Consider the following 12,512-nt stretch of genomic DNA (forward strand, 5'->3'; position numbering starts at 1 on the left):
GATCTTTTTACAGATATGCCATCTACATCTAACCCTGTTACAGAACTCACACTCAAGACCATGCGGCAGGCGCTTCAGCAATCTCTTTACTCAGGGTTTGCCCAGTTAATCAAGCCCATGTCTGTCGCAATACATGAAGTGGAAGATCGTGTACAACACGTGGAATCTAAAATGGGGGACTTTGCAACTTCCCACAATGAGCTTATAGACGCTCACTTCGACCTAGAAGCTGATATTACACAAGTCAAAGCAAAAATCGCAGACTTAGAAGACCGTTCCAGAAGGAACAATATCAAGTTTCGGGGTATCCCTGAAGATATAGCCCCAAAAGATCTAACCCAATTTATCCAAAGCTTTGTTAATGCCTTGCTACCTGATTGCACCTCTAGAGATTTGATCCTAGATAGAGCACACAGAGTTCCCAGACCCAAACACCTATCGACAGATGTGGCCAGAGATGTTTTGGCTCGGTTTCACTTCTTCCATATCAAGGAACTCTTTATGACAGCCGTAAGAAATAAAGAGATAATACCGGAGCCATACAAGTTAATATCTGTTTATACTGATCTTTCTGCCGTCACTCTGCAGTTAAGGAGAGAACTTGCTCCCATCACTACAACTTTGAGAAACAACAAAATTCCATACAAATGGGGCTTTCCGGTACGACTATTGATCCACCAAAATGGCTCTATGCACGTGGTGAGAACTGTCCAAGAAGGTGCGTCACTTCTACAAAAATGGGGCATTTCCATTCCTGACGCCTCTTCGGGAGTTAAGAAAAAATCCCTACCTCACATGATTAAAGATGACTGGCAGGGGCCAAACCTCCGACACCGTCCACGACGCTGAGGTATATTCACTATATGGTGGTGGAGCGGCGGGGCTTTTCCCGAGACCTAAAAGTCCGGTCCACAAGTTGACTGTTTTTTCCCCCCACCGTGTCTGAACTCATTGAAGTTCAGTCTCTCTCTTTATTCAAACGTATTTGAATGCTTTTGTTTTGTTGTTTTAAATTTCTTCTTTGTCTAGTGCAGACCACTATGTTACATTTGTACTCATATAACAGTCAATCCACATACATTCCTTTGGATCATACCAAGTATGACCTACAACTTGATGTGACACGGTCAAGAATACAACAGCACTCTCACATATACGATGGCTCTTAAAATTGGTTCTCTAAATGTAAATGGCCTTAATAGCCCACATAAGAGAGCACACATGTGGAAAGAGGCACAACAACTGGCCTGTGAGGTTATGTGTATCCAGGAGACTCACCTCTTGGAAAAAGACGCCCACCGAATTAAGCACCCCCAATTTCCTCATGTCTTTCAGTCACATTACTCTACCAAGGCTCGAGGAGTTTTGGTAGCAGTAAAAAATACAGTTGCTTTTCAACTAATTGAATTGCTCGCAGATTCCAATGGGAGATATGTGTTACTAATTTGTTCTATTAACAATGTCAAATATTCTTTGTTGTCATTATATGCGCCTAATAACCACCAACTGAGATTCCTTCAAAAGATTTGCAGAATAATTGCTAAACATAAGCAGGGAAAACTGATTGTGTGTGGGGATTTCAACTTTGTTATGGACTCTGGGATGGACACTACGTCTCAGCCTAGACAATCTAGGGCTGCTTTTGGGGATTGGTTCTGGGGGGGAGGAGCTGTACGACATCTGGCGTATGCAACACGGATCGGAACGTGATTGTTCGTTTCACTCTCAAGTCCATAATAGTTACTCTAGAATTGATATGTTCATTGTAGATAAGGCGACACTCCTCGTATCAAAAGCCACGACAATTGAAAGCATACAGTGGTCTGACCACGCGCCGATCACTCTGACGATCACGGAAAAATATGACACTAGTCCAGACTACCTCTGGAGATGTAACTCCTATCTTTTATCTCATCCTACTTATAAAATGGACATAGAAAGAGATCTTCACGAATACTTCCAATATAATGATACGCCGGATGTTGGAATCTCCTCCCTCTGGAACGCTCATAAGGCATATATAAGGGGTACGTTTATACGTCTAGGGCATACGGTCCGCAAAAAGCGTCTGGAAGAGGTGTCTCAGTTGACTAACGAGATACGCCTTGCAGACACAAAAAACAAATTATCTCCATCATCAGAGGGGGCTGCACAATTGCTACTACTCCGACAACGACTACGTCTTTGTTTAGTGTCAGAATATGAGAAAAATTTAAGGAAAACTAAAGCCCGTTACTATTCACAGAATAATAAGGCAGGGAAACTACTGGCTACTCGGCTTAAAACTCAGTACCAGAAGACAAGAATACCTTATTTTAAAAAATCCCCTCACACAAGATAAACGTATGGATCCCAGAGATATAGTAGAACAATTTAGAAAATACTACTCATCTCTTTACAACCTAAAGGACGACCCCTTTACTAGCTGTCCTACTCAACATGAGATAGTGGATTTCATTAGGAAAGCATCCTTACCCAGACTGTCAGCAGAACAACTAAGTTCTTTAAATGCCCCAATTACAGAATTGGAAATCTTGAATAATATACGTTCCCTTCCAATCGGCAAATCTCCAGGACCGGATGGTCTTTCCAACTCGTATTATAAAAATCTATCTACTGTGTTGACCCCTTATTTAGCCACATTTTTTCAAAAGACTATGGAGCAGGGCTCCTTCCCAAAGGAAAATCAAATGGCTACTATTGTTACTCTCCCTAAACCGGGCAAAACTCCTGATACCCCCCAAAATTTTAGGCCTATTTCGCTATTAAATTCAGACCTCAAACTCTATGCTAAGATTCTCGTGGCAAGGCTCACCCCTATGCTAACTACCCTTGTGAGTGTGGATCAAGTGGGCTTTGTTAAGGGACGACAAGCATCAGACAACACAAAAAGGATTGTAAATTTACTTCATCTCATTGAAACACGAGCCACACCAGCATTGATGTTGGCTCTGGACGCCGAAAAAGCGTTCGACCGAATTAATTGGGCGTACACATTTGCTACTTTGGGAGAAATGGGATTTGAGGGCAACATTTTGACAGCTATTAGAGCACTTTACTCGGCACCCACAGCGAAAATCTACACTAATGGCATCCTGTCTACAGAATTCCAAATAACTAATGGTACTAGACAAGGATGTCGATTATCCCCACTAATTTTTATACTCTCCATGGAGCCGTTAGCTCAACACATTAAAAACTGCGTGGACATTCAGGGAGTCCAATGCCGTGAGGTTTCACACACTATTTCATTATACGCAGATGATATTATCTTATCACTAACTAATCCAGAATCATCATTAGAAGCTTCTATGGACATCATTAAAGTTTTTGGCTCAATATCATATTATAAATTAAATGCGCAGAAATCACAAATACTTCCCTTTTACATAGACCCGTCCACATTGCATTTTCTTAAAACAAAATACCCCTTTGATTGGCAAATGAAAGGCATCCAGTATCTGGGGATAACTTTGACTTCTTCATATAAAGATCTATACGCAGCCAATTATGAACCTCTAATAAAAAATATCCAGACAGACACAGATCGATTACTTAAATTCGAAACTTCATGGCTAGGCCGGATTGCGGCCTATAAAATGCTTCTATTGCCAAAACTACTATACCTATTCCGAACCTTACCTATTACTCTCCCTAAAAGATTTTTTCAGATAACACAAAGAAATCTCTCCCAATTTGTCTGGTCAAAAACACATCCTCGAATTGTCATGCATTTATTGGTCAAGGATAGAAAGGTTGGAGGCCTGGGTATACCGGACATTCATAGCTATTATATCGCCACCCAAGTTGCGCAAATTTCTAGCTGGTGGGCCATGGACACAGGAAAGCAGTGGTTACAAATTGAAACTTCCTATATCTCACCTTTACCTTTAAAAACCACTCTCTTCTGGATGTTTTGGGATTTGGTACCTTCGCGTCCACTATCCCCTCTGACAAAGACGACTCTGGAATGTTTGTCATACATTCAGAACAACACGCTAAATTGTAGTCCGTTACTCAAAAGTTATATTCCTTTAGAATTCTTTATGCTAATAATCCCAAATCTCAAGTTAACGTCCTGGATTGCTGGTGGCATCACTGATGTTTCCTTGCTACTTGACGGTCAACACTTGGTGACTTTTGAGCAGCTAAAGTCGAAATTCTCTATACCCAACTCTGACTTTTTTAAATTTCTCCAAATAAAGCATTGCATGGAATCCACCGGCAATTTAAATGCCTTATGTAACAGTAAGTTATTTGCTCATTTCTCCAGACGTATAGGAGGTTTAAAACCCATATATAACATGATTAAATCTCACTGTTCTTTTACTAAAACTCACCTACACAAGTCATGGGAAAGAGACTTAGGGATATCGTTTAACGACGCCACATGGCTGGCTTCTTTCAGGCTCATACATAGGGCTCTACCGTGCATTCAACATATTGAAGCAGCACTTAAAACATCCCTGAGATGGTACTACACTCCTGACCGTCTACATAGGATATATCCTGAGTCTTCGCCTCTCTGTTGGAGAAGGTGTGGAAATACAGGGTCCTTATTCCACATGCTATGGCAATGCCACAAATTAGACTGGTTCTGGGCCCAAGTATTTAGATTACTGGCAGAAGTAATACAAAATCCAGTTATCATGTCTCCTCAGGTAGCGTTATTATTTCTAGAATTAGAGGGTTTCCCTTCCTTGGCGAGATGCCTTATTTGTAAAATCCTGGTAATGGCAAAACTAGTCATCACAAGATATTGGAAGAAAGTAGAAACCCCAATGCTTGAGGAGCTCATAGCATTAATTAACACAACATATTCCTATGAAAGAATAATGGCCTTAGGAAACTCCACATACGCAAGATTCAACCTTTTATGGGCCCCATGGTGCAACAGTATCTTCTATAAATCTTTTTGAGTAGGTTTTATTACACAATTATGTGAGGTCTCAACAATAATAAAATGTTCCAATAACATCAAAAATGAAGGTCATGACCACAAGAATATGAATATACGTGGATATTGAATGTACAATACAGTTTTAGTGCACTATACGAATGGTTTGCAATGTTTTTGTTTACTTCTGTTATGCTCTTACTGTTATTTGTTGGGACTGAATGTCTCATTGTTCTGTATCTTCAGTATGCTTGAAATACTTGAAATGTATAAATGTTTATATGTTAAAAAATTCTCAATAAAAAACTATTGAAACGAAAGTGAAGTGAATGACTTTTCAGTTGACCGGTTCACACGCCGTGTATTTGACATGTTTTTTTTGTGCACATTTTACATGCAAAAAAACCACATTAAAAAAACCGCTTGATTACACTTGATTTTGCGTGTTTGGGGGGGTTTTGTGTGTGTGTGTGTGTGTGTGGGGGGGGGGGGTGCTCGCCGCTGATTCTTCAAAACAGCTGATAAGCGGCTATGAAGTATCAGCGGCACCCGTGCACACTCCGCTCTGCCACACACACACACACACACACACACACACACACACACAGGAAAAGTCTTAAAGGGGTCGTCCAGGTAAAACATGGCACCGCACCTGTCCTCGGGTCGTGTGTGGTATTACAACTCTGTCCTATTCACTTCAATGGAGGTGAACTGCAATACCAGACACAACCTGAGGACAGGTGCGGCGCTGTCTCCAATCCGGACACCCCTTCTGTCCTGAGATGACCCGACGGGGGAGGCGGGTGTCAGAGCCACGCACCGCCATCACTGCAGGCAGAACCACACAACTATGGCATGGAGGGTAGGGCTTGTCCTGAGTGCACTGTCTCTTGTTATGGACAGATTTATAGTCACATGAACCCCGTCTGCATCAGTACCGGTAACCTAGGTCCGATCACATGACAGAGGGGGATCACCAAAAACGCTGTGCACCCTCAGCCCGTCCATCCAGCCCTTTCCTGGTTATATCTGCTTATGGGAAAGCTGGGTGACCACCATTACCCCTCCTACTGGAGTGTGTTTGGGGATGTGACTAATGAACCTCTCACACTCCAGTAGGAAGGGTAATGGTGGTCACCCAGCTTTCCCAGACCCCTGAACGGTAAATCTGTCTAGTTGTACTGAGACTGTTTGGAAATGTGACTAATGAACCTCTCAGTCTCAGCACAACAAGAGAAATTTATCGTTCAGTGGTCTGGGAAAGCTGGATACCACACTAACAGCGGGCATATTGTTTATCACCCAGCTTTCCCAGGACAGTTACATCATGTGTCCTTTTATACAGAGTCTCCTGCACGACTACAGGGGCGCCCGTTGGGGGAGGAGCCCGTTGGGGGAGGGGGCGCCCGTCGGGGGGGGGGGGAATCGGGGGGGCAGCGGAGGTCACGAGAGCGGTGGTCTGTGAGAGAGAGAGGGACAGACAGAGACACACACCTTACCTGCAGTGCAGCTGGTCTTCATGATGGCGCCTGCTATCTCCCTGCAAACAGCTGCTCTGCTGTGTGACTCTGACCTGCGCCAGACAGCAGATACAATAGACGGGAGCCGTTCATTGACTCCTATGCATTGTAGCTGCCGTATTCCATCTCTGTATGTGTCGTTAATCGACACTTACAGAGATGTAAAAAAAAAATGGCAGCCCCCATAGAGAAGTAAAAGTTAGAAAAAAGAAAAAAGTAAAACACAACACACAAATAAATAAAATTTATTTTAATAACATACTAAAAGCAATATTATATATATATATATATATATATATATATATATATATAAAAATGTTCCCGACACCCGTCCGAAGCTTTGCACTTCTTCCTGGTCAGACAGAAAGAGACTTCCCCAAAAGAGACTGATGAACTTCTATAGAAAATGTTTAGTTTAAGTTATTGTTGCTAAAGGTTGTTTCTTCATGTTACTGAATTATAGGGTGTACTTATTTATTCCTACATGGTTTCTAAATGTTAGTGTCGCTTTTGGAAATATTTACATACTGAAATCTGTCATGTTTTTTTGTTGTCAATAGTATTTTTTTGGTAAGTTTTAAGAAATTGATGAGGATCACACAATTGACAATATAGGAGAGTGTACTTTCAGTATAACCCTCATTGGTTAATCCCTTAAGGTCTTGAAAAGCTCTAAACTTAAATATGTGGGAAACAATAAAGAACTCCAGAATAGAGCTCAACAGTTTGTTACAGCCTATTATTAATAAAGAAGTTAATTCTGGCGGTCTATGTCAGTGAATCGGGTCACTGGTAAACTCCCTGGTAATAGGGGCGGTGAAGGGTTAATTGTAAATTCCCTGGTGTTACCTACATCTGTGATGTCCTGCTGTGACAGGGGCCTGACTGAACAAGGTGTCAGCTCATCCCAAGCGAAACATGTTCAGTTTACCTTTCCCTCTCCTGCACTGATCACACAGATCTTCACGAATGCTCTGTCTGTACTCACAGTGAAGCAAAATGCTTTTCCTTTTCAGGCTCAGGCTGCCCATAGGGGTTTCATACTTTGGGGCAACCTACAAAATAGACGCCATTGGAAAATTGCTCAGTTTGCCACCCTTTATGATCAGCCCTGAGGACTCTGACACTATTGACCTTTAAAACTGGAAATATTTTTGGTTTTGCCTCTTTGCATACACTACTGCTTTATGAGGCCTTGTATATTTTGTGGGAGGAGTTGTAGCGTTTCAGGCTACATTTTGGAGGATATATATGGTAAATTAACAATTAATTTAATTATAGGGGAAATACCGAAACAAAATTATTCTGCCATTGTTTTTTTATGTCGTTCACCAGCTTGTATGTTAATTGTATTCTGTTATGATTTCAGATAATATGTATATGTTATTTACTTGTTGTGCTTTTTAATAAAGTAAATTTTTTTTTGCACTTAAATATTTTTGTTTACAACTGTATTTCGTATAATTGTTAAATTATTTACATTTTTTCTTAATACTAATAAGAGACCTTTTTTTATGCCTTTTGTAACTATAATGGACTTAAATACAGTAGTTCAGGCCCTGGGCAGTCTGTATAATAGAGTGAATCTCACGCTGGGGCGGATTTAGAAGGGGCCATGGAATTGCCACCTCCTTAACAGAAGCACAGATTTATTTTATTTTTTGAATTGGTTGTCATCTATTCAATTAATTCAATAGATAACGTAATACTCACCTCTCCCTGCTTCTAGCTGCTTTTGGGCTCCGGGCACCACTGCACTGGGTCCTGACACAGTCTAGCTGTAGTGTGAGAAGGTGCTGTGTGTGCCATGGCGCCGAAAGTTGAAGAGGAGCCAGGAAAGGTACATATATAGAAGGGGCTGGTCTGGGGTTTGCATTAATGTAGGGGTCTAGTCTGAGGTCTAAATCAATTAAGGGTCTGGCCTGGGGTCTGAATTTATTTAGAGGCCTGGGGTCTGAATTATTTTAGGGGATGGGCGGCAGAAGCGATGAACTAAAGATGTCTGGGCAGCAAACTCTGCAGTCTTCAGAAAAAGTTGTCATAGCAGTCTGGGCCAGGAGAAGAAGGAAAGCAAAGCACAACTACAATCGGAGAAGACATCACCTATGAGTCACTGGATTTAATTGTTGTTCATTCTGCCTGTGTCTGATCAGTATTGCATTTATTTGTATGCACCATGATAAAAATCTGTAAACCACCAGTGTAGAGCTGGTATTTGACCACTATATGGCGGTTTTATTGGTCATATTGGTCTTTGTATGGTAGTAGTGAACACAAGAGCAAGTGTGCACCGGTCCCTGACTGTGTGATTAGGTGTCTCTGTGTTCCATTTTTTCCCCTTTCTTGTATTGATGGGGTGGCTTACATATTTAACCTCTTATGGATGTGAACTAGTTTGGGCCTTAGGGTGTCACCTCTGATACACATACTGTAACTGTACTGAACTGTGCACATGACCATGGACGTAATTTTATCCACAAGTAAACAATGAATGTTCCTACTGAATAACAAGCCGAAATCTTGAAAACCGTGAGGAATTAATACAGTAAGTATATTGGGAAAATGCATAACTTTTCACTATACAAAAATAACATTAATTTGCTTAAATCATACAACCTCTTTAACAAGTTGAAGACACAGGACGAGAATACTCTTCCTGAGCGGCGGGTGCTTGCCGCATTAGGACAAGCATTCTCATCCTGTGTGACAGCCAATTTATCCACGCGATCAAGAGCGGGGCAACGGCTGTAATAAACAGCCGCAGCCCTGCTCTAACGGCGGAGAGACGATAAACCTCCTTTCTCCGCCACTAACCCCTTGAATGCTGCAATCAAAGCTGATCGCGGCATTCAAATTGAATGTGAGAATTGCATCACAGGAAATCCCTGTGATGCGATCGAGGCAAATTCCTTGTATGGCCAGACAGCCCAGGGTCCATTGAACGACCCCAGGGCTGTCTGACCATATGCCCTAACAACTGCCTGTGTAGACTCAGTACACAGGCTAAAGTACTGGCATATAGATATATGCCAGTACATTAAAGTTAAAAAATCAAAATCAAAATAAAAAATCCCTCTGAATAAACTTTACAAAATATAAATTCCAAAACATGAAATAATATGCACATATTTGGTATTGCCCAGACTGTAACAACCTATACAACAAATATATAACATTATTTTTGATAATCGGTGAATAGTGTAAAAAAAAACAAAAACTGGAAACTCCAGCGGAATTGCTTTTTTTTCTGCATTTTTGGCAAAATAAAAAATGATATACATTAAATGATAATGTAAATGTACCAAAAATGGTACCTACATAAAGTACAATTCGACCTGCAAAAAACAAAGTCTCATACAGCTTCATCATACAAAAAAAAAAAAAAAAAAAAAAAAAAGAAAAGTAATGTGCGCCGAGATGCAAAGAGGGAAATATCTAAAAATTGTTCTGTCCTCAAGGCCAAAATTGCCCATGTCCTTAAGGGGTTAAGGATATAACAATTTTTTTTTTTTTTGTCTCCGCATTCCCAAAGTCATCACTTTTGAATTGTTTTAATTTAAAAAGCCATATAATGGCTTATTTTTTGCGGGATGAGTTGTATTTTTTAATGGCACCATTTTGGGGTACTTATAATGTATTGACCAATTTTTATTATGTTTCCTTTTTAGAGAGTAATTGACAATACAAAAAAACAATTTTTTACTTTTTTCCTGAGGATTTTTTTCTATTTTTCTATAAACTTTATTTTATTTTATTTTTTTACTTCTATTAGTCCCTATATTCGACTTGAGCATCCTTCCTCCTCATTGCTTGTATAATTCAGCACTGCAAAGTATTATGCTTGTCTGATAGGGCATTTGGCATGACAGACCTGGGAGACATAGTTAAACATTGCGATGGGTGTGTGGGGGTGCTGCAGTGTTAATACCATGGGGTTAAATGGCCAGGATTGTAAATTACCTCCGATCCCGGCAGTTGGGGTGGAGTGTACCCGCACCATCACTGTGCCATAAGGGTGTATTCACAGGGTGATGTGAAAACCGCACCGAAACACGCTTGCGTTTTTACCGCAATCTTCCACAATTTTGAGAATCGCAATAAAAAGTGCATGTGTATTTCGGTTTGGTTTTTGGCCACGCAGCAAAAAAATTAGATAAAACCCTCACTGTGTATTTACACCCTAACAGTCCAGCTGTTCGCGGGAATGACTTGCTTACTGTCATGGGTGGGAATTACACAGGGTGGGAAGGGGTTAAGGGAGTAGTGAGGGTTATGGCGAAACAAAGCAAAATTAGCTTTTTCTGTCCCCCCAGATTTCAGGGGTTTACAGTGACTTAACAGAGGAAGCCATCTTCCTTGGTTTACTTCCAATGCTGCCTCCACGCTTCAGATGTTGCCATCAGCTGTTATGGAATTGCATGTTGAGCAATTCCCCAAAGGCTGCTGAAGACTGCCCGGAGAGAGCGTGCAAATAAATCCGCAACCTCAAATCCGTCACAACTCTGATCGACAGAGTCTAAAGCTACTCTAAGGTCTTCGCCAGAGCCGACCGCATGGCTGGATGGTTTTTGCTTTCATAGAACCCAGATTTTCTTAGCAGAGTTCAGTGCTGGATAAGGTGCAATACAGGTAAACTTGAACAGGAACCAGAAAGCCAGAGGGTAAACAGAACGTCCAAAACAGTAAGCAAGTGGATATCAGGTAAAGCAGAGGTCAAAAGCAGCCGGGAGCAGATGATCAAAATCGATAAACAAAGGATTATCCAAATACACGCCAATGTCAATTTCCAAGAAGTCCAGAAGTCAGAGGTAAAGGGTGTAGGTAAGTAGTTTGATCAAAACACATGCAGAAGGGCAGAGAAAAGAGATAGGCTCAAGTTAAATCCAGAACCGCCCAGAAGCTAGAACAGTAGTCATGGTGATCTTAAGAGAACGGGCGTTTTCCTAACATCAGCATTGATGTCCAAGTGTGGGAAGGGTTTAACATATTAACCAAATAAGAAAATTTGACTTACCTCTTCAACTTCAGAATTTAAATGATTGCTAAGGCACTCCACCACTCCTAATTTAGTTATTGCTTCTGGAATTCCAGCTCTGGTGTGAGATAAACTAGCAAGCAATTCCCCTGTCAATCAGATAAATGTTAGAAATAATTATGAACCATTGAAATAATAATTTATGAAGAAAGCATTTGTTCTTTACTTGTAAATGTACATAAAAAAATACCCTACGAAAGTAAAAACTATTTGTCATTAAAAAGTATTTGCATACTTGTCCCACTTAAAGTGTTATTCCTATGTGATATGCCATAAATGTTTAAAAGAGGCATGTTCCAGCGCTATGATGCACACTTTAGTTAAAATGGGGGTCCCCTGACTCCTGTCCCACCTGGTGAGGAGGTTGACGGCAGCATCCAGGCGAAGAGTGAATAGAGAGGTAGCCATGCACAAAGAACAGAATGAAGATAGCAGTGCACATGCACAACCCCCTCTACATTAGTTCTCTGCCTGGATGCAGTATGGATATGCCATAAACGTCTTAGATGGGAAAAAAAAACATAATTGTTTTAGATCTACAAACGTAATTGAGAAAATGATAACACACAAAAAACATCAACCAATTAACCAAATTTAATTGAGCTTGTTCGCATATTATAATATCCTAAAATGTCTAGACTAACAAAAAAAATCATAACTATCCAAGAACCAATATTTTAAATTTAATATTTTTATTAGCTCAATACTTAAAAAAAGCATCAAATGACAGTACCTAGCAACAATACAGAAGGACCCAAAACGGATGAAAGACATAATTTGCTTATTGAACACAATGTTAATAATAAAAATGTATTCCAAATGTTGCAGTTTTGCAAACTAACCACAATAACATTGCAACAAAACCTCAACATGTGAACACAACCTTAGACTAGACCGGTGTTCCCCAACCAGTAGTTTGGGAGCCGCATGTAACTCTTAGTATTCCAAAAAGAAAAAGAAAATGAAACCACTCTTCATAGTACAATGCCTCCCATAGTCATTTTGATTGGGTTTTCAGCTGATGGGCTGCAACCTGGCTTTCCCTTTCCTGCATTTCCTT

The 12,512-nt window shown here is 40.6% G+C and overlaps 1 protein-coding gene across 2 annotated transcripts in view; it reads right to left on the minus strand.

Moving 5' to 3' along the window:
• Positions 1 to 12,512, minus strand: part of ANKAR (ankyrin and armadillo repeat containing) — a 468,018-nt gene that overhangs the window by 32,798 nt on the left and 422,708 nt on the right. For both annotated transcript variants that reach the window (XM_075829926.1, XM_075829927.1), the window contains exon 21: positions 11,432 to 11,541. In XM_075829926.1, the coding sequence (XP_075686041.1) occupies positions 11,432 to 11,541 (110 nt within the window). The remainder of the gene's footprint in view (positions 1 to 11,431; positions 11,542 to 12,512) is intronic.

This window comes from Rhinoderma darwinii, chromosome 6, assembly GCF_050947455.1.
Source record: "Rhinoderma darwinii isolate aRhiDar2 chromosome 6, aRhiDar2.hap1, whole genome shotgun sequence".
Classification (NCBI taxonomy): domain Eukaryota; kingdom Metazoa; phylum Chordata; class Amphibia; order Anura; family Rhinodermatidae; genus Rhinoderma; species Rhinoderma darwinii.